This window comes from Betta splendens, chromosome 6, assembly GCF_900634795.4.
Source record: "Betta splendens chromosome 6, fBetSpl5.4, whole genome shotgun sequence".
NCBI lineage: Eukaryota > Metazoa > Chordata > Actinopteri > Anabantiformes > Osphronemidae > Betta > Betta splendens.
Genome location: NC_040886.2, coordinates 4,157,881 through 4,181,556, shown reverse-complemented (window position 1 = coordinate 4,181,556; position 23,676 = coordinate 4,157,881). Strand labels below are relative to the sequence as shown.

The 23,676-nt window shown below is 42.1% G+C and overlaps 1 protein-coding gene across 3 annotated transcripts in view; it reads right to left on the bottom strand.

The window, feature by feature from the left end:
• The window catches only part of kiaa1549la (KIAA1549-like a), a 66,591-nt gene that overhangs the window by 24,178 nt on the left and 18,737 nt on the right, over positions 1–23,676 (bottom strand). For 2 of the 3 annotated variants that reach the window (XM_029152627.3, XM_029152626.3), the window contains exons 2-11: positions 16,138–16,854; positions 14,535–15,338; positions 14,023–14,138; positions 11,170–11,392; positions 9,395–9,528; positions 8,422–8,590; positions 3,921–3,980; positions 3,248–3,408; positions 2,203–2,374; positions 1,024–1,184 (exon numbers count right to left, since the gene is read on the bottom strand). In XM_029152627.3, the coding sequence (XP_029008460.1) occupies positions 1,024–1,184; positions 2,203–2,374; positions 3,248–3,408; positions 3,921–3,980; positions 8,422–8,590; positions 9,395–9,528; positions 11,170–11,392; positions 14,023–14,138; positions 14,535–15,338; positions 16,138–16,854 (2,717 nt within the window). The remainder of the gene's footprint in view (positions 1–1,023; positions 1,185–2,202; positions 2,375–3,247; positions 3,409–3,920; positions 3,981–8,421; positions 8,591–9,394; positions 9,529–11,169; positions 11,393–14,022; positions 14,139–14,534; positions 15,339–16,137; positions 16,855–23,676) is intronic. The other variant, XM_029152628.3, reaches the window with a different exon arrangement.

Genomic DNA, 23,676 nt, shown 5'->3' with positions numbered 1-23,676 from the left:
ACGACCACGTGCACGATCAAGGTCATGAAGAGAACGTCATACACTGTAGTGCCACCAGTCATTTTTTTATATTATGTATGGAGTTTGGTGACCTTAAGAAACAATAAGCTGCAGGTTTATGACACATTTCTTGCTCCATTAGAACATTTTTCAGTAGTACACATACATGTACCAGAAACATAACAGATATTTGTAGTGAGGCTTTTTTGTACTGCTGCTCAGTCGAGGAGGGACTATTTTACAGACAGTCAAAGCTTTTAAGTCTACTTTAAACTCTGAATTCTGTACATTGGTTTATTCGTACCACGTGGGAGTTTCTCATGCTCGGTATCAAACGTTCAGCTTGACCCGAGTCAGACCTTACAGTAAGTAGAATGAGCCCAGTGGGTGGTTTCCTAAATGCACGTGCAGCCAATGACAGGAATTCCTCACTGGAGCAGGCAGTTAATGGTGGAACTCTGAGCAACGCACAGCGATGCCAGGAGCCATTTCACATGAGGCTGACCTGCTTGTTGCTCGTTTGTCACCTCACTGACTGCAGTGACACAAGCCGCTGATGTCATGTGCTGCACTATGGGAGCAATCTGACCTGAACAAAGCAGCTGGTAGAAATTACACAGCAGTTTATTCCAGATTTCACCCTCAGATGAGCTGAGTAAAAGCTTTTATTGTGAAACCGCATTATCCTGCTGTAGGTTCACTTGTGGTGCACTGACTCATGCCCATGCCTCGCAGCTGATTAATCTTCAGTTTGCATGATAAACCACGGGCAACGAGAAATTGAGTGAAAGTACACAGAACTGAATTTTGTTCTTAATTATTTCCTACAAATAATTGTTAAATGTTTCGCTTTTTTTCATTTCTAATCTTAGTTGATATTTTACAGTAGCCTGTGTCCTATTTTACTGTTTTGGGGGTAAAACTTCAGTAACACAGAAGAGAAGACTAGAAGGTGTGATACCAACAGAGGAAATATTTGGTGACTATAAGGAGCAGGTGCCAGCGCCCGTTTGAGGGTCTTACCTTGGAGCGGGTCTTGAAGTTTCTGAAGGCCCCCGTTTTGAAGATGACCCTGTTTCTCTTACAAACAATGAAGGCCACCATGCCGATCACCACCACCAACAGAAAGACAGGCGTTAGAACAGCCATGATCCACAGGTTGGTGGGAGGCGTCTTCACAACAGCTGAAGATGAAGCAGACGTCACACAACAGTGAATTATTGTGTGTTCAGACATTTGTGAGATTTTTAGCCACAGAGTAAGAGCTCAAAGATTCAGAGAAACAAAAAACAATATAACATATTAAATAAAGCTTTACTGGTTTTCAAATGGATACAGCATCTAGTGCTCAGACAGAAAATAAATAAGACAAAAATGACCAAAGCTTTTACCTGAAATAACCTCCAAATAATTTGAACTGCTGTCTCACTGAACTGATTGCCAACGGTCTTTTTGTGATAGGTCCCAATGTAGTTTAGCCTTAAATTCAAATTCAATTCCTTTTTTAAAGGAACACTATGTTCTGTTGAGGACCTGCAGAGGTTGCTCATAGTTGCAGTATCTCTCCTATTATTAATTATGGATTCTAAGAAAAACTAGGAGATACAACGACAATCTCCTGTATATGAAAACACCATTTTTGATTTAGAATTTGTACATGTGCAATGTGAAAAATACTCATGGAAATTCATACAAAGTCAAAATTCTGCAGAATGCCAGATCCTACACTGTTACAATTCAGTTTATATTAACCCCACAGGATGCTTCAGCTGGGGGTGTTGTCCGATGTGATGTCTCATGTACATACAAGTACAGTAAGTACTGTCTGCCTATTATTTAAATAATGTAGAATTTGTGAAATAATAATAAATATAACTAGAAACATTTAGATAACACATTAACTGTAAACATAAAATAAATATATATTTATAAAGTACATGCATCATGTTTCTGACTGAAGCAAAAATCCCACCAACCATGGTTCCTCTGCTCATTTGCATATGAAGGCCATATTACTTACAAAGCATAAGTAGGACTATTAGTATTAGAATTCTTTAGATATTAGCGCAGGTGAATAATGTCTAGAAGAGTACGTCTGGCAGAATAAGAAACAATGATGTGTTTTTACTTTATTATAATGGAAGTCCATTTCTACAGTGGATAAGACCTGCGTTTAACGTTTAAAGTAGGGTGTGAGCTTACGTTCAGCCTGCACTTGTACAAAGTATCCTAGTGTCAGAGCCATGGTCTGGGAGTCCAGACTGCTGAGGGTCTTGGCAGCAGTGGTTCCACTCATGGGTTCCCCATTGAGCTGGGCATAGTAGGTCATTTCTGCTGTGTTCTTAGGACCGGACAGTCGGCGAATGCTCACCATCTACAAGGACACAGCCGCAGCCATAGCACTAAATACAAATACGTCAGCAAAATAAATATTTATATAAATAAATAGTAAATATCAGTTCAATAGATAATTTCTGGACAGTTTTCATACAATAGCCTTTACCTTTGCATGTTAGCTGATCAAAAATTCCTTCTTTATTTAAAGTAGTGTCCAATCAAAAATCTAAATCGGCTCAGTTGCTCAGTCTTGAAGACTTGAAGTCCAAGTCTCACTTTACTTTTATCATACATCAGACACCTTTGTTAAATTAACCAACACTTCACATGATTTAATGGAATCTGAGAGATTTGAGTTTGTCATAAAGAGAAAGGATGTGTATTGTGAAATGGCTGGATGATCTTAGCTCACGTCACCCAGTGTAACTTCTCTGTCTCTCTTCTCTCGTGTTCTAATCTTAATGTAAACACTGGAGTTAACTGAGCTTCATTTTAACACTGAATTATCGATAAGAACATTAGAGCCTTGTTGGCTAGTTGCCAACAATATACATAATTATGGTTCAATGGCATCTTAAGCAATATTTGAAGAGACTCTGAGAAACTGATTCATGTTCATGGGCCAGTCTCTAGTCTGATTTGTATCATCACTAAAGGACAAGTAGTAAAATTAAATACAATAAGATACATTATAATATGGCCACACAGTATATGAATTGAACACAGGATCTTCCTCAACTATTTTAGCAGTAAATGATAAATGATGGCCATTGTTAAGGGTTTACTACAGTAAAAATATAAGTGAATTATAATTACCTGTATAATGTAACCTGAAACTGTGACTCTGTAGAAATGAGAACTGTGACATTTTTCGTCTGGACCATAATCAACACATTCCACTCCCGCCTACCTGTACAGTGTACATCCCCACTGTGGTTGCCCGCCGGGACCGAGCTGTCCGAGGGCCCTGCCTTCCGGCCACCAGGAAGAGCTCAGCCAGTCGTTGCTCCATTAGACTGGCAAAGCTCTGGTAGTTGGTCTCCAGAGAGGAGCTGTCCACATCCTGGATCACTGAGGACAGATTAGCAGGACCGAGAGGGATTTAGAACGTTAGCAATAAGGCCAAAGAGGAGTTTGGTAAGAAAACAGAGGATGACAGATTAAATGCAAGGCAAAGGCGAGGGCACATAAGATGAGATAAAATATGGCACGCACGCACGCACGCACGCACGCTCATCACACATCATTCACACACGGCCGTGATGTGATGCAGAGTGATGTCTCTCTCTGTCCCAGTCAGGAAGCCGTGAATTATACATCAATAGGTTTTTCCCAGAAACACAGCAGCTAAAGACACTCTGAACAGAGAGTGAACGACTGGGGGGTGGAGCATAAGAAGTGAGGTCGGGCAGGAGAAAGGAAAACCAGATCCTTTGCTCTGTGCTGAATTGCACAACAGAGCATGCTGGGGCATTTAACTAACTGCTGCTTTGTCCAATCGATGCAGCTCTTGATTACCGCTGATCACCCAGTAGCACGTTTGCCTGCGTGTGTTTGTGTGTGTGTGGACAAAGGCTATTTACCCGTTATCACCCAATAGTTCTTTGTCGCCTTCGATGTGTTGAGATTGTGGTACTCAAGTGCTGGAGAGAGAAAACAGAGACAGGGTTACATGTTTACCTTTCTGCATTATGTGGGATTATGGTTACATTTGTATTTACAGTATTGTGAAATTGTCCCATTTTAACATTTTCTGAACATGCTCTGTAAGCAGTCAGTCAGTGGTCGTCATCATCTTTAAGAACACGTTATAAATCTTGCCTTTAGCTTTGATGACACTTGGTATTCTCAGCCTCAGATGTTGTCCCAACGAATGGTTTCCGCAGGTCTATAGCCCTGTACTGCACTTGTGCGTTTGTTTTTCTTCACTTCTTGCTCCATTTCATTCTAAACCCTCTCAGCTAGACTTCTGCTGTGTGATTGTGGAGGCCAGATAATCTCCTTCCTGGACAGACAGCGCTTTCATAACCTGACAGACTCAGCACCAGCAAACCATGTCCTAAAGTAACCATGGATTGCTTGTTACAGACGCAATAGTCACAAATAAGACCAGGATGGTCTAGCACACAATAGAAAGAACTGTACTAAGACACTGTCAGGAGCATACGTGAATATACCTAAACATGAAAATAAGAACAAATTTAATTGTACTTTATCACTTTGCTGTATGTTCTTCAGAGGAGCTTTCGCTTCGCTTTGTTTCCTTAAACATCCTCTCTGTCCATCCAACTGCCTCCTCCTGTCTTCCTCCACCCATCATTACTCCCCCAGTTCATTGGAGTCCCTTTGCGTCCGCTTCATCCGTCAACCTTTCTCTCCTTATTACCCATCTGCCCATTTGGCCATCTTTCTCACCTAACTCCTCCGTGCTGGCCGTGTGCCGAGCGCCGCCTTGGGCTTCGGTCAATGGTGCTGCGGCAACTTTGGGCGTTAATACCAGCCAACGCTGTAGCTCAGCTCTGACTGTCTGCAGCCGCCTCCCTGGTGCATCTGTACGTGAGCGCATTTCCATTCACTAAGCTCCCCCTTTAACTTAAACAAGCTCACATAAACCCTTAAGACCAGCGTTACGACCGCATTACGGTTCAAACACGTCCCGTGCCCTTTAGAGGAGCAGACAAATCCAGTGCACTCAGTTCATCAACACGCCAGCTGGAAAACGTGGTTGCATAACCCAAAAAAGATGATGCTTATAACGAATCAGATTAGTCTGTAATTCTATGATTACTAACACATCGACTTCCTGACTTTCTCTCTGTTCCACTTAGATCCAAAGTGCCCAAAACACCACTGAACACAATAATCACTACTATGTAGTTTCACCTTTGCAAAAGAAAAGTCCAGTAACAGCAGGACTGGACTAGATAGGGAGCATTATTTCATGATGATGATGGTCTGTTGTAATGAATAGTATTTTTTCAAATAGAAATGTTTATCTTTTGAGCAGAATGTCCTTGTTGGTCATTGTTGAAGCAGCCACTCTCCTGCTGATGCTTGAGTCATTCCAGAAAGCCTGACAATTATGTATTACATGATGTTCAATTTTCCAAATAAGTGAATTTGACTTTCTTCATCGTCCCTTGGGGCTGTCTTTATATGCCACTGAATACTGCACACAGTGCAGCTCTGGTTATTTGGCAGAACACTCTTTATTTAAGTGGTGACATGCTGCAGCCATGCAGGCAGATGCTCGCACCGCTGCTCGGCGCTTAATTTGATAGTGAGAATCAATGTTTAGGCGTTTATGCTTACACGCATCGATCATCTCTTAGTGCTTTCAGTACAGCTACAGTCGATTGTCTGCGCCAACAAACGTCAGGGCGCTCAGCTTGACCGTGAATATTTACAGACTGTTTTATCACGTCACATTATGAATAACCTGTGGTGTGCGTTCGGTTGCTCATTGTTTCAGGATGAGTAAAAGAAGCAGACAGAGTCTCCATAGCGATGCCAAGTGGGTTAGATGTGACTGTGTGAAGTGTGATGTTTTAGCCCTTTGGATGCTGAGAGCATGCACAAATAGATTCTAATCTAATCTCACCAAGCTAAAATTAGCTCATTCAGGGGACATGGACAACAGATTGCCTGTGGCACAATTCAGACGATAGGAGCTATGCAGCTGTTTGCCCTTTCACAAGCTCACAGATGGCACTGGAGTCTGGGATGGAATACAAACAGAGCTCATGTGGCCCGTCCGTGGCTTTTGCAGCCTTTTACTAGTGTTTGGATGTTTTGTCAGGAGGGGTGTGAAAGACAAACACGACTCATGTGAGCTGCTGCAGTCACACACTGTGGTTTATGTCATAGATGAACTATATGAACAAATGTAAATCCAGTTTTTTCCGTTTTTTCATCAGAGTTAACAAATTATATTGATTGGTATATTTTGTATACAATTGTTTTAAAATCGGAGCTTTGTGATTGCTTTGACATAATATCTTACTAATGCAAATAGGTACTCTTGAGAAGCAGGTCAAATGAACACAAAGGCATGAATCATAGTGCCCTGCAGTGTAGTCAGTATTTCTCAGTGATCAGCGTTGTTGAAGGCACCCTGCATTTGCCATGTGAACCTGTCTCAGCCCAGCAGCATCAGCATGACAACAATTGTTATGTAATGACTAGAAATTGGCATGAAGACACTGGGCTTTTCTAATGTCCAGTTGCGTAGGAATTAAATCAAACTGCATCTGTAGCTTCACTGTCATCATTTTCATTTCGACTCCAACCACTGACTGAGATTTTAAAGGCTGAAAATAGTGTTCTGAGTGCAAACGTCCCCAAGGATTCAAGCTCAGTACATGGAAAAGCTCGAAAAAACACAGAAAAAAAACAAGTGGGGTTGTGGGCACCATGTCTATTTTCAAGTCAACCTTTATCAACACAGAGGATAACGTTGGACCTTAACGTTGGATGTTGGATGAAAATATAGCTACTTCATGATTTTCAGGCATACAGTATCAGCAGTTGAGTTTAGGTTTGGTTACTGAAACAATATGATGTGAATGTTAGATCAGCATCAGTGTGGTCTTTACCTGAAGCAAAGGGAAAAAAGGAAAGAAGCAAGATGGAAGGAGAATAACAGTCAGATGTTTAAAAAGTCCCTTTATGAACTATAAATGACCACCTAGTCTGCACCGGGTAAACATCTTCCTTGCCTAATATTGGTTCGAGAAGCTGACACACTCTCCACCTTTAAGATTAGGCTTAAAACCTTCCTTTTTGATAAAGCTTATATTAGAGATGGTTCAGGTCACTGGCAATGATTGTTAGTCACAGGAACCATCTCTTAGTTAAGCTGCAATAGATATAGACTGTTGTGGGACTTAATTTATACACTGAGCTCCTCTGTTTCCCTCTACCTCTTCTGTTCAATAACCTCCCATCATTGTTCCATGTTCAACTAACCTTGTCTCTTTCTCTCCAGTAGTTGTGCTTCTCTCCTGCTCTCTCTCTCTCTCTCTCTCTCTCTCTCTCTCTCTCTCTCTCTCTCTCTCTCTCTCTCTCTCTCCTCCACTCTGTCCTCACCTACAGGTATCTCAAAGTTTGGTGTCTGTGATGGGCAGCTGCGGATCCAGCCCATCCTGTCTGTATCCAGTCCCTGGTCCATCCGTCCTGCCTGTGCTCTGTTGTTGCTTGTTGTTGCTTGTTGTTGTTGCTGTGCTTTTCTCTCTCTCTATCCTCTCACCCCAACCGGTCGAGGCAGATGGCCGCCCACATCCAGCCTGGTTCTGCTGGAGGTTTCTTCCTCATTAGAGAGGGAGTCTTTCCTCTCCACTGTTGCTGTCAAATTAAATGCTTGCTGTATGTGGGATTTGTTGGGTTTAGTTGCGTGAGGTCTTAAACCTAACTTTGTAAAGTGCCTTTAGATAACTTTGTTGTGATTTGGCGCCATATAAATAAAATTGAATTGAATTGAATTGAATTGAATTGAATTGCCACTAGTGAACTAAAATAACATCCATCAGGGGAACATAATGTCAAGGTGGTAGAACGTTTACAATATGAACGGTCAGTGTAGACAAAACCTTTAAGAGGAGCCGTAAACAGTGTTGTTTTGGACAGTGTCATGGAAATAGACTGTGAAAGGCTGCATCTGCTTAAAAAGTGGCTTCAAACACGCGAGTCGTCTATTTATGTTAAACTGTGACTCAGAGCCGCACTGACTCCTCCACAGATGAATTACCCGTTTCGATTCAAACCCGTCACGACTGTCTGACAGGGTGTCTTTGAGACACATTAAACAAATAAATACTGAACATTCTGGCTGGACTCTAATTGGTTTACTCCACATGCGTGATTATGGATTAGACGACGCTAGCCAAGTCTGTATTTGTAGCTGTGAGAGCAGATCAAGCCTTTGTTGCTTTGTTTGCATAAATGTGCGTCGTAAAGCTGTTGAGTCAACCCGTGCCACAGACTGCTGACAGCTCCCGTACTGTGTGTGATGGTGCGTTTGCTGGGCCTAGGAATCACTGACCCAACGCCAAGCGCCTCTTTTCTCACTGACACAGATTTACTTACGCTCAACTATGACCAAGGGTGGGTAGAACAGGAAGTAGCCCACCAGCTCAGCAGTCAGCTGGCTGAGCAGGCCGCTGGACACTGTCCCATTCAGCATCACACCCTGATTCTTCACCACGTACACCAGGGTGACGGCTGGAGAGCCCCGCTCCTGGGAAACGCTCTGGATCTGAGCACAAACACAAAAACACATTTTCATACTTTATTCCAATCAAACAATAACTACGTCCCCCACAGGTGCGATATTAGAATGTGTATTATAGTGTTTATTGACAGCAACCACATAAACAACCAGCGCCGGGTGCATGTATAATTCAAAGCTTCACACAGAAAAACGTTATCAAATGTCTGAAACGCCCATAAAGAATACATAACGGCTCCAGACACAGTATGACACTTTGAATGAGCAATGTTTCCATCTAATATAAGAACTGTGTGGAGCTCTGGAAACACTGCGACTGAGTCACCATAGTAAAGTGGATAATGATACGAGATACGAGGATTTCCCATCGCACTCTTCTCTGAGCGTTAATATTTCAGAGGATGAATTATGAATGGAACCTCTATCTGCTTCTGCTCGCTGAGACCTACTTAATGATCCTGATGGTATACAGTATGCATGTATGTCCTGTTGTCGTGAGAATAGTCTGGCAGCCAGCAAGAGACCTCAACACCAAACAATGGCAAAAACAGCTTCAAGTTAAAACTGCACTGAAGGAGGTTCGATTGCTTCTTTGGCACTAAAGCGTTGTGTCATTTATTAAATACACCCAAATTGTCTGTACTTTTTTTTTTAGTAATACATTAAAATGCGCTTCATGTCTTCATTTACTTTGATTGTGAATCACAGCAGCAACAAAGCAGCAGGCAGGTAAAAGCTCCTGTGAAGACTTTGATTTGTTCTTATTAGTGTGATTACAATGCTGCGTGCAAACAGGTGGCTAAAATATATCTCTATGAAGTTGTGCAGTACCTCCACAGTGAGCCTGTTGTAGGTCTCTAGCACTTTGTCCTGGGCCTCGTCAAAAGCATTTTCCAGCCTCTGCTCCAACATCTGAACAAAGCTGCAGGAGTAGATGTTGTCTGTCGGGCCAACGAACCTCAGCACTGACACAAGACATGCATTAAAGAAAACAATTAATTTACGTTTTAAATAATGATCCACCAGAACATTTAATTTATAAGTTTTATCACATTAATTAACTGTGTTTTCTTCATAAGAACGCAGCCAGAGAAAATGGACCGCATGGAACATTTTTCTATTTAGTGACACCTTATGAAAATGTTACAAACAAGCAGGGTTTAACAAAACAAATAAAGCAAAAAGTGGCCAACTGCATAGGGACCCGAGAAATATTAATGTTAAAAAAGACTGATTTGTGATAAGAACTACTGAGAAAAATCTGAAGTAGGAGTATTTATCCTGACACCATCTATTCATTTTTCTCAAGCTTAAACCTGTATGTGGGGCTTTATTTCAGGTATTAATCAAAGTAGTGCTCTGGATTCATGCTGTCTGTGTGACCAATAAGCCTAAATACCGAGACAGAGAAAGAGGATTATTGCCACTATCCAGAATGAGACTAAAACAGAAAGGAAGAGCGTCACAGCACCGGTGAGGAACGCGTTGAACAATATTGAGTCTATCAGCAGATTATGCAGGATGTTATTAATGTTGTCGTAATCCTTTTTACTGCAGTCGCCCTCCATTCTTTCTCAGCACTCTTCATTTTTAAAAACCTCCGAAAAGGTCTGCAGCAGGAACAATGTTCTGACCTAAATCTCAGACTGTGGTGCGGATCTGTTCTCCTAAAACACGGCTCTTCGCTGGTCTCAGTCTGCAACACATGCTGTACTGTAGCAGGCGTTGACCCACTTACTAATCATATGCAAATTGGTGGATGGTAAATTGCCATTCACTGTGTATTTATGGTTTAGGAGCTGAACGAGCCAGACATGGATTTTGTTCCTGCGTCAAGTGGCTGCTTCATACAGCGCACAGTTGTACACAAATGTCCTGTAGGAAGAGTCTTTTTACAGTTTACACTAACAAATAATGTATGCAAGGATGCTTGTAACTTCTGTGCCATTACTAATATTTTTGATCAATCTCACCTGCACAGAGCAGGGAAGGGTTCAGAGAGTTGAGGCTACTGACAGAAAACTACTAAAGACTGTACATTAAAAGGTTGAATCGACAGACGAGACAAACCACCAGGTGGTTTAGAATAAAGCATAGTGGAAATGTCTGATGAAAAATTGTGTTTCTGTATGTGAGTGAGTTTTAATGTCACTAGAGTTAGTTGAGTTTGAGTTTCAGTCAGTGGAAGCTGTCATTTTGCACATAATATAAAAACCAGTCTATCCAAACTTCCCTTTTACTCTTCCCACCAGACTCACTCCCAGTGTGCCTGTTTTTCTGTTAGTGTCACTGTGTGTTTGTACATGTTCCTTTAAGATGCTTAGGACACTGTCTAAGTGAATGGAACAAACCACAGTTGCTCTGTAATCATGGGAGTTTCTCTGGGATTTAGGGTATGAAGTGAGACAGATCAGACACGTAATCACACTTTTCTAAATTTGTCCATGTTTTTTTTCCATCCCATGCTCTCACTTCTTCCTCTTTTTTGCTTATCCCCACCCACTGCGCGTCTTTATACTTATACACTCAACCTCCGTGAACACAAGCATGCCTTTTTATTGGACTTTAAGGCTGATTTACATTGTCTTGTAAGCAGGTTGCGTCACCTGTTTTCAGCTGCAGGTGAATGCTTGGAGTGGGCACCCAGGTTGCCACGGGAACCAGCACTGCTCTGACCAATGGGGTGTGCTGCCTGATGTCCGACAGCAGCTTGTCAAAGCCATAAAGATTGAGTGCCTCGACCACCAAGGAGGAGATGTAGACGCTTTTGCCGCTGGTCACATAGTAGCCCAGCGTCACGTTGTGGGGGGTGCAGTCGTCACGTTCCACCTGTGCCAGTCAGACAGATGGGCAAATGCTAGATGTAATTATGGGTTAGAACCTCCCTTAACCGCTCTTATTTGCATACAGTGTACATCCTGCATTCAGACTGCAATTATTCCTACAGGATTACAATACAGATGAGAGAAACAAAACGTTGGATGGATTACACTGCACCAGACTATGAATATTCATCACTTTTTTAAGGCCAAATATGCCTTGAAGGCAAACAGTATTTTAGCTGGAGCCTTCAAAAGCCATAAATCTGACAAACTGTGTCCATGAACAGCTCAATACGCGGTGAGTCAAGGTTTGTATTGATGGAAGTGTACGCCGCCCACTTTCCTTATCCGTCTACTTTCAGCCACACCAAGCAGCTGTTACTGTGGCCCTGTCCTTTCTCCTGCATCCTGCACCTCCTCTGCTCTGGAAGCGCCTGTTCGCCCCTGGCTGAGCTTATTCACAAAATCAGAAGCGCATCCCTCTTAGGGAATCTATTTCATTACTTCTCCCCCTCCTCTCACCACTTATCTTTTCTTCTGTACAGTAATTACACATGAACTAGAAATAAACATAATTTATTCTGTTATTAAAACTCTACATACAAGTATCTTTCCACCTGCCCACACAGTATTTCAGCCAATCATTTAAAACCAACTCTTTGTTAATCTAAACATTTCACCTCTGGGATGGATTGAAAAGTTCAATTGTATTTCTTTTCAGATATTTTATGAGCTGGTAGTTTGTTTCTGTTTTTTTTATTTTTGCTCTTAATGTCTTTGCCAACCTCAACAGTCTCTGTTGCATCAAAGCCAAGTGACTGATGTAACAATGACATTTAACAGATATGTTGGACTCTTCTCCAAAAATAACCGGGACAATGTGAGAATTTGTCTCCCGAAAATGTTTACTATCTACTCTGAACAGCCCATGTCAGACAAACGGTATCACTGTGACAAAAAGCAAGTGTGTGTTCAAGTTTAGATAGAATTGGGACTATTGAACAAAGAAATGAAGGATTTTAAAATTACATACAGTATTCAAGAGGATTTTCATGTATAAATGTACACAGCACATGTTCCACTGTGCTCTTCTGAAGCTGTGCGTAATCGGCAAACATCATACACTTATCAACTATTAATACAACATTAATACAACAGTCGGATGTCTCATGATTTAGAATTATGAATAATTCAATTCAATTTCATTTATTTATTTATATATTTATGTAGCATAAATCACAAAAGCTAAGACCTTTCACAACTAAAAACCAACAAATCCCAGATTAGGAAGCTTTTAGTTGAAGCCAGAATAGATTGATTGTTTGCATATGAATGTGTTCACAGATACACTGAAGCTAAAATAATTTTTTTTTGTTTTCTTAGGGTTTCTAAGTGCTGTGGTGGTAAATAATACCATCAATTAGCAATTTTTACAATCTGATGGATTTTGGGAACATATAAATTTGAGCTATAGGGCACAATCTATCTTGATCTTGCCCTCATTTTTCTAGAGATACAGTCCGTAAAACGAGCCAGTTGTGCAATTGATTATGATTGATTATGATTACACATTGGCCAATGATGCAAACACTGCTGCATGCTAATTGTGTGCTGCCTGACACCTCTGTCTTTGCTGAAGGCAGTATTTGCCCACAAACAACGACTCAAAACACTGCCTACATAACGTGGCTTTTAAGGCTTCAATTTTATACCTTGCTGTTGTCCCCACTGTCCATCAACAGGCTGATCCAAATAATAGCCTTTGTTATCTGATAGAGAGCATGAGAGCTGTGTGTGTTTGTGTGCGTGTGTCTTGTGTGCACTTATGTATGTGGCAGGGGGTAGATGAAAGTGGACTGGAGCTTAGAGACACTGAGTCACTGCCAGTGCAGGCTCACAAACAACTGGATAAAAATAGAAAAAGCAGTCGGATGGAGACGGGAGACAGACAGGGAAAAGAAAGAGAGGCAGAGGAGAAGCAGGTGGATGGACACACCAGGCAGGCCGACAGAAAATCAGTCGACCTAACCTGAAAGAGCAATCACATTAGGGAGATAAAGGAGGAACGCAAATATTGATCCATAAGCATATGTGAAGGTAAAGGATGAGATCATTATTGTTTGGGACAGAAATGGGGAAAACCAGATAAACAATGAGCACCACAACTTGACTGAATGTTATGGACTGTGTGAGAGAGATTAGCCCTGTACAGTATGACTGTAATAACCTTTCTATGCAAACAATTAGCTCTCTGCACAAACACGGCCTGGCTGTTCAACAGGTCGCTCCTATTCAGACTCGAACCCTGTCTGTATTAGTCACCACTCTGACTTCATCTAGCGCCATTCAGATGAGTCCTTGTGAAATGACTGAGCAGGAAAAAAAATGATGAATGCTACATAAAACTGACTACATGAACAAGAACAATGTGTCTCTGCTCAATAACAGTCAATTCTATACGGTGCTGCATTCAAATGTAAACTGTAAATCCTAAAATCCTTCTTGCACTGTCTACTAGTTACAGACCTGTGACTTCTGGCTATCGATCATCGGTTCCAAGCCAGCGAGCTGGAACAAGCAGCCTTTACATTTATAGTTACCCCATGATAGATTACAGAGCGTGTAAAGCAGACTGACCTGTGCCGAGGCACTGGAGTCATTCAAGGCTCTCTGCAGGGCATGGCTCAGCCCTTTAAAGAGATTCTGTTTGAGGATCAGGTCCATGTGGTTCCTACGCAGCTCGATGGACAAAACTGTAAAAGAAGGCATGGTCACGGATCGTCATTGTCTCCACACCACAGTGTTTTACTTCCTTAAGGAGCACACACAACCTGCCCGTAACATCACACCATCTCTTGTAAATGTAAGCAAAGGCTGCAGTCTCCAGCTGCTTGTTAATCTAAGTGTTTCTGCCCGAGGACAATCTGCCCTGGCTTTTGTGCAAGTTTTAATTAATTTTTGTGCATGTAAATAAATCTGGGTCACATAACTGGTACATTGTGCCTAAGCCTCTGAAATGGCATTTCAAGTATATTCATCATGACTGTGGAACACCAGAACAATGGCCCGTCGTAAGTTACGGTCACGCTGGAGTCTGTCCCAGCTGTCAATAAGGCAAGAATCAAACAAAAGAAAAGGACTTATCATACCTGTTCTGACCCAGTACTTCTCAGTTACGTTGCATAGTAGAGGTATTTCCTCTGTTGTAGTGCTAGATGGAGACTCTGTAGTCGTAGTAGGAGGTGGAGTAGTATGGACTGGAATGAACACAGTGGTGTCTGCTACCTTGGTCGTTGTGGGTGTGGTTGTAGTAGTAGTGGTGGCAGCAGTAGTGGTTACAGGTGTAGTGATAGTAGTGGGTGCAGGGGTAGTGGTAGTAGTGGTGGTGGTGGTGGAGGTGGTGGTGGTGGAGGTAGGGGCAGGTGTGGTTGTAGTGGTGATCACAGGTGGAGTCCCAATCTCTATGGTCGGCTGGAGGCTCGTAATTTGATGCACGCCTGTAGCAGCGGTGGTATTTAGGGGTGATGTCACCGCACGCCCAGTGATCAGCGCCTGCATCGTCACTTCTGCACCTGCAATCACAATAGCCGTGGTCGCTGAGGGCGTTGTCATGGCTACCGATGTCAGCTGGAAGCTGTCGTTGGTCACAGTGTCCTGGCTCGTGGTCAGTGAGCCCATAGTTGATCCGGGCGGCGTTCGTGCTCTCGCTGCAGTGGACAACAGTAAAGTTGATGTGGTGGGTGACGCGTTTGAGGTGTTCACGATCGTCACTGACGCGGTCGTGTTCCGTGAGGTGGTTCTGGTGCGCACAGGCATGGTGGTGTTCCACTGGTGGGTGGAGAAAGGGCTGGTGACGTTGGCAGGCAGCGTGATGTCATAGTCGCCAACCGTAGACAGCAGCGACTCGGGGACAGTGGGGAGGTCCCAGGCTGGGAGGCTGCTCATGGAGTCCTCTACAGAAGGAGACAGTCGCCATTAGAACAAATCTGTTTGCTCTGTGAAACCACAGATCAATGCTACATTATTACTGTTGTATGTGTGAGAGAAGATAGCATGATGGGAAGTTGATCAGGTTTTTGTACACAGAAGTTTCAATTTTACATAGGAAATAAAAATCCAATTCCAGACATGCAGCAGACTGGGATGAACAACAGAGAGAGGCATCGCTCCGTCAGACAGAGTGATGGCGGATTACAAGATATGTGAGCTCTGGCCATTTTTCTGACTGAAGATAAAGCGTTCTGTACAGCATGTGGAGAAACTGTAATTGTGATAATGGCTAAATAGGACGAGCATGGCCATGATGAGGCTGGTGATAAGGACTGTGATAATGTCAGGCTGATGATGTTACCCAAGACCTTTCTTCCCAATAAATACATTTACCTTATAAAGATGTTGACAGTTGCATTATAAATATTAATACAACTTTTAAAAAAAAGCAATGTTTTTAGGTCATGACCCTAATCCACACTTGGATAGTTGGATAAAATTGGACATATCTTTATCCACACAGATAAGGTCAGACAGCAGGTTTGATTCCAGCCACAGTCCAAAGCCATGCAGTGGTTGACTGGATGCTCCTAATTGTCTGTAGGTGAGAGTGTGAATGAGAATGAACGCTTGTCTGTCTCTATGGCTGGGGATGAACCGGTGACCTGCTCTGCGTAAATCAAGGCAGGTGAGGCTGTGATTACATAACTGGCAAAGACAAATACTGACATGTACTGAGAAACAAGAAACACAGCACAATACCCAGACTGGAGTTACTGTTGCTGTTGGAGGAGCTGCTGTTGATGGCAGTCGGTGAGACATCTGATCCTGGTGTCTGACTATCTTTATTACTGGCTAGAGAGGAGGAGGAAAGCAATGACGATGCTTTTGTTGTAAGGGAGGAGAAAGGCAGAGAGGATGCCTTAATCGTAGAGGAGGAAGAAGAGGAGGCCTTGGATGACAATGAAGAGGAGCTTTTGGTCCAAGCAGCTTTAGAGAGCAGCCCTAGAGGTTTTCCCAGCTCTGCTCCCTGCAGGTCTGCTGTCTCTGCCAGCATGCTGAGCACTGATGAGAAGGCTGCCTGGTCTCGTTTGCCCTCTGCTCGTGTCTGCAGCTTCTCCCGACCCAGCCAAGCTCCCGGTTCCCTGGGCACGATTGGCAGGTCACCCCCTCGCCTTTCTAGAGGCCTCCATTCAGCCCCAACCTCCGCCCAAGCACTGGTTCCGGTCATAATCCCAGCTTCGGCAAACACCTTGCCGTGTGCTCCAGTCTGCACTCCGGCTTCCGCTTCAGTCCAAACTGCTGTTCTGGAGCCAGCAAACACTTTCCCATCAGTCCAAGCTAGAGGACCAGCATCAGTCACATCCACTGCCTCAGCTCTGTCCTCCCCTATTCCAGGAGTGGCTGAAAGGTTGGAGATCACAGCGGGCTCAAGAGGCGAGACAGGCGGTCGCACTGATTCACGATGACCTCGTTCAGCTGCAGCAAAAAGAAAGACGAAGGGGGAAAACGGGGGAAGACAGAGGAACAAGTAGGAAGTGTCTTAATTAAGAGTTCAGACAAGATGGAAGAGTGACCATACAGAAACACACACACACACACACACACACACACACACGCACACACACACACACACACACACACACACACACACACACACACACACACACACACACACACACACACACACACATACACACACTTTCTTCTACACAAATGCGCACATTCTGTCTTTCTCCTCCCGCTCACACACCCTTATCCAGAGGGATTTACAAAGAAATGTCTAAAACTAACTGTGAAAAAATAATAAAAAGTAATATCTGAAGTAGGTCACTTACGTATGTTTTCAGCGGATAAAGCAGGGAATTAGATGATGTTCCAAAGTGCTTAAACGAGGACACGCACACGCACACACACCGCAATCAGCTGTGATTTCACAGATACTAATCTGCTAGGCAGCTAGTAATGCTAGTCTACGGACTTTGTATTCTCAGAACCAACAAATACATTAAGACTCAGCTCATGGCTCAGGCTTACAGTAGTTCTATTTCTAAAACAGATTTGGTGTCAGTTATGTGTAAGTAATAGAGTTATTTTTGGATTTTTTAACGATGCACAAAATCAGAGCAATAAAGAAACGGTCCAGAACTCAGCCTCAGCTTTTATCTCCTGAACCCTGGATGTCCAGAGGACTGAGGAGACTTCAACGTTGGGTTCCTTCATTTCTTAAAGAAAAGCCTTGATTAATTAAAAGACAGTGACACTGAGCAAAAGGGGCTTTACAGAACTAACACCAGGCTTAACGCTGTTCACCAACACACTAATTATTATCAGTAATCTGTGGGTTATGATATTATTATAAATATCAATAAATTAGGACATTTATCATTTGACAGTTCATATTAATGCCTCTCGAGGGTCCACGTCATGTACCCACAGCTCTGTTGGTCGGTTTGAGAGAGCAGAGGACGACAGCGCTGGAAATGGCAGGGCCCATCACTCGAGCACCACAGGCAGACCAGCAAGATAGAAGTCAAGGAAAAGTCAAGTAAAACAAAGACTGCTGTCCATTAGCTAAAATTCTCAAGCTCATACTAAAAACCAATATATGGATCATCAAGAAAATATATTTTAAATGGATGAAGGGACAGTAAATGATATAAACCATGACTGAACATAGAAAACAACACATTGTTATAAATAATATAACATTTACATTGATCCTCTCAATTGATAGCCAATTTGCTCTTTGAACAAGGTACATGAATACTGTACCTTGACAGCTATAAGCAATCAATGTCTGTAATTGGGAGATAAATGGATTAATGGAGGGTTGGATGAATGGATAAAAAAAGTCGATAAAGTGTTTTGAGTGTTTTCTCCTCCAACCGTTATCCACCTGCTCTGGCTGAGAGCAACATATGTGACTTCCATCAGACCTCTGACAAAACACTAGGAAAGAAGAACCTCCGCTGAGAACAAATATGGACAGGTTGGAGGGAGAGATGGATGGAAGGATGGTGCCGAGGACTAGATAATGTGGATTCAAACTGATAAATGTGGCTCAGGGAAGAAGTGACCCACAGATTTTAGTTTTTTTCTTGTTTATTTCTGTGTTAGAACATTTATAGCCGATTATGAGGCTCATCACAGGGAGACATTGTACAAAGCAGTACTGGCCTGGTGCGAGGCTTTAGACCCGTGTCATTTTATGTATTTCCCACTGGCTCGGTGTCCATGATGAAGCCAACACAACCCCGTGAAAGCTTGCCAGGTCAATGGAGGCTCTTTCCAGGTGTCTATGATAATATAATGGCTAATTTCCACAGACTGTGACTGCGGGTTTACCCTCCTCAGCCCTGACTCGCATACGTTGAGCTATAGGCCTGAACACGCTGCAATTCTGAACAGGTGGTTAGGAAGTGGGAGCCAACTGGTCTTCAACTCTAAAAGAGGCTCAGGAGAAAAAGTAATTCTGGGGAGTCTGGGTAATGGAGTCTACCAACCAGCTGACTGGTGGCAATCATTAAACAAGCCTGAAAGTCTTAATCACTTGCTGCACTGGCCCAATGTTTTCCATACCGCATAACGGCTGCAGTAGAGAGAAAACCACATGAACCTTCTTGGTGATAAGACAATAAGACTTTTCAAGTTAAGCTATTCACATTATTAAAAACATGGAGGAACAACTGCAGTTGCCTTAAAGCCTGACTGTATGATTACTTTTATCAATAATTGAAATCGTGATGAATTTTAAATTGTTTCTCATTCATGTTGGTGACAAGCTCTGAATTGAGGTCATTTCTAAAAGGTCATTTTATGCAAAGCTCACCACTGCATTTTGAGCAAGCAAAGGTCATGCCATTAAAGGAATGCGTTTAGAATCGCTGACTGGGTATGAGAGGGAGAACTGTGTTCAGTGCCATGGAGCTTTAATGAGATTTTAACAATGTTTAACCCATTTCAAATAAGGCGTTGCATTCGAGTGTGTCATGATCTGGGTTTTTGTTCTAGTTGTTTCCTGTTGTCACGCCATGTCCTGTTTTATTTTGTTAAACTTCCTGTTCTCTGTCAGCTTTCACTTACCTGTTCCCAGTATCCACACCTGTCAGTAATTACGTAATCACTCTGTGTATTTAGCCACCACCTGTTCCCATAGTCCTTTGCCAGATTGTCGTGTTTCCTGAGTATCTCGAGTTTCCTGAGTTTTGTTAGTTTCATGAGTTTCGTGTCCGTGTTCGTCGCGTATTTTCCCTGTTTGCCTGTACCGTCATTTCCTGTCTGCACCTGGACTAACCACCTGACCGTGAGTTCGCTTAATCCCTGTCTGTACCTTAGCCAAGATCTTCCGTGTATCGAACCTCGCCTGCGTACTGGACTCGAGATCGCCTGCTCCCCTTTGTACCTTTTGCTGAGCCTTTAGTGTATGACCTGGACCGTCTGACTCCGCTTATAGCAATAAACCTGTGTTTGATCATTATCCTGCCTCGGTGCTGTGCATGTGGGTCCTTTATCTGCCGATCCGTGACAGAGTGGGAGTGTTGGTAGCGAGTCCAAACTGAGATACTCAACGTGGTATGAGACTCAGTGGGAGTAAGGATGGTCCAAAGCCAGTTGATTTTGTCCAATATAGTAAGTCCATCCAACAGGACAGACATGCAACCATTTCCTGGAACTATTCAGGGCATCCATCTGTCTGTGTGGAGGCGAGAACAGGAAACTATCTGGTTGGACTGTTGAATGGATGAATTGGCAGGTAAAAAAGCCAGTTGGTGGAAGACGCATCACTAATGAAATTCTTTACTGAACACCTCAGACAAGAAACCCTCTTAGAATTTACTCTGGCCTTTTTTAAGCAGTAACATTTGTGCATATATTTGTCTGTTTCAAGCTGTTGCTTTGAACCTGGTTACTGAGTAGAACATGGAAAACTGCCATGTTTTCTCATTAATACTAGCAAGAAATGCCAAGGTTTGAGAAAGGCTGCCTGACGACAACGTTGTCAGCAGAATTTCACTTTAGCTACACAGTAAATACAAAAGCAAAGAACATTTGGGCATGATGTCATCAGGGAGATGAACGAATTGATGAATCTTTTCTTTTTTCACGCTGATCAGCTTTCTAGGTATGGTTTGGTCTCTGGTTAGAGCCTTAGCAGGGTCAAAACGGATTTATATTGTCCATATCATCAGCAGGATAAAAGCTACATATGTGGCTCACAACAGGAACACAAAAGAAGAACCTTGCGTAACATAATCAATAATAAATCACAGTACAAAAATATTCCCACTTCAAAGAATGCGCAATAAGGCACCACTTGGACTGAAAACCTGAGATTTGATTTGAAACGGGTACAAGCAATGTGCAACTCACGTGAATGTGCACTGAAATCCACCATTATCCTCCATTATAATCCACCACTAGAGATGGAGGGAGGACGAACAGTCATTAAGCTTTGTGTTTCTGGTTTCAGGCTAAACATATTGTAAACAAGTTAAAAACCTTGAACATTTTTCTTGAAAATCCATGTTTAATGTCTCTTTAAGGACACACTCGGTAAAAAGGCTTTGATACTCTACAAATCAGAGGAAATGGGAAAAAATGTCATACAATAATGTTAATCGTCTGAGATTCCCAGATTATTCTTATCATTAAATATGATAACATTAAAGCATTGAAGAAATGGGCTGAGCTTGAAACTTATACGATACGAGAAGACAGAATGAAACGTTGGGTCATCCAGCAGACGAAGGGAAACAATGCAAGACAGTCGACCTATTTGAAGTAACAGCTCCTTTCTGCTCGACAACAGGGCTGCTTCTGCTGCTGGGTCTCCTTAGCAACCACAGGGATACTGTCACCAGGGTAACCATTACCATAAATAAAGAAGGAAACAGAGTGTTCTGTGCCTGTGTGACGTCTGTCCTGTCTGTCATGTATCACCTTGGAATACAGGGATAACAACAAAGAGCTGGAGCGAGGGGATGTGATGTTATCAAAATAAACACAAAGCAGTTTGTGTCATTTAATGGAGAGAGGATTGCACTAACGGGGATTTTAACACTTGCTTATACAATTTGTTTGACAGGGTAATGCATATGATAACTAACATCCACAACCACATGAAGCCCATCCTTTAGGTGGATCAATGACATGCATTTACCCAGTTTGTGGTAAGAGGTTACATTAGACAATCATTTTAATGGCAGGCTTTAATCACATGAGGGTTTAGTACTCTAAGGCAACAGTTCAATGATAAAAACACCTATGAATTGTTTAATAATCTATCACAGTAAAAGCTCCCTGGGGAATGACGAGGCAGAACTCACAGGGACAAACTTAAAAACTAAAGGTCTCCTTCCACTGGAAATTAATTCCATAAACAAACTGTGAGCACTTGTTGTTTTCTCAGCTACAGGAGAAATGTACAGTATGGAGAGATTTGAAAGAAAGATGATCACCCAGGTTTTAAAAACAAAACGAAGAAAAGAGTTGGTGTCATCTTTAGATGACATCAGCATATTACAGTATGTAACTGTAAAACAGAGTGATATACTGTAATTAAACATGCATCTGTAAGTAATACAGTTATTCTCTCAGTTTGTTCATCATCTTTTCCCATAGAAAATTCAACCAGTGAGAAATAGCCTTAAGAAGTCACCGCTCCATAACGTGCTACTGCCAAGTAGATGCACGTGGTCAACAACCTGGAAGAGAGGAACCACCTGTTCCTAGTAGACATTGATCTGTTTGACTCTTTCATTAAAAACGTGCAGGACTACAGTACTGTAGGTGTCCATTATTTTTTAAATGACTGTTTGACGTGGGGGCTCAGTACGTTTAGCCCCTGATGAGTGACCTACATCTATCCCCATGTGCTATAAAGACCCATACATACATATAGAACTATGTTTATCGCCACATGGAAATCTGAAAAAACAGTAACAATTCCCTTCGGTGAGGAGGATCAACAGCATAACGAACACAACAGATGGATGACACCATATCATCTCATGCTAAATAAGATTATGGGGCTCAAGGGTTCAAAGTATTGAACAGATGAAGTGTCCATGTAATCCAAAGTCAATCAAACAAAAACCGAACACATTCTAACCATATTCATCCCATTTAACGAATCAAGGCTTCAGGATCGTCTTATAACCTATATAATATATATATATATATATATATATATATATATATATATATATTATATATATATCTATAGTATATTAATATATATATATATATATATATATATATATGTATATATGTATAGTGTAATATATATATATGTATATATGTATATATGTGTGTGTGTGTGTGTGTGTGTGTGTGTGTGTGTGTGTGTGTGTGTGTGTGTGTGTGTGTGTGCGTGCGTGCGTGCGTGTGTGTGTGTAGTGTATGTATATATGTATGTATATAACATATTACATATACAAATAAATTCAATGTCTAATGTTGTCTGTGAACATTATTATGATAATTAAATACAACAGAGGAAAACAAAGGAAACACTGATGCCATTCTTGTTATACACAATAAAAGTCACTCAAGAGAAGCCCATGCAGTTCAAGTGATTTACAGTAGGTCCTTTGGCACTTGTGTTGATCAGCTATCAAAAAGCTAGAAGCTGATTATAACCATAAAAACCAGTATTGATGATGCTACCTAAACAGCCGGGTGTATAACAGGAGGCAGATAATGCAGGGCACTCAAGGGGTATCTACTGCTTGGTGGCTATCTGGCTGGCAGACTGCCCCTGCACCCTGCACTGCTTTGCTTCATGTCAGCATTTGGCGTTATCTGGCATCACTCCGGCTGCTCGGCTGCTCCCTTCCTCGGTCCTGCATCCTGGGAAGCTTTAACATGTTGGCTTCGACAGCACAGAGCTCCTCCGCTGTAGCTGTAGGTGAGGCCTCGGTGGTGTGTGCTCAAGTCATTCATGATTTTTATGATTGTTATGACATATCATAATAATTCCTCACCAAAACCATCAGATTATTATTATTTTGCATCCTTACATCTGGCCACCGGTTTTAAAAATGTATTGGATTGTGAGGAATAAAATGACTAAATACTAAATGCTCCACAAAATTTTTACATAAACCGTTAAATGCCATTTATATTCTGACAATCACATCTTATTATCCTAAATGGTTAATACACAAGTAAAGTAAAAGCGTTGTTTTGAGACAAACAACAAAACTTAATAAAATCATGGTAACAACCTAAAAGTGTGAAAGGAACTGAGCTTAAGGATTGGGTTGAATAAGCACACCCACACACTTTAGAGGATGG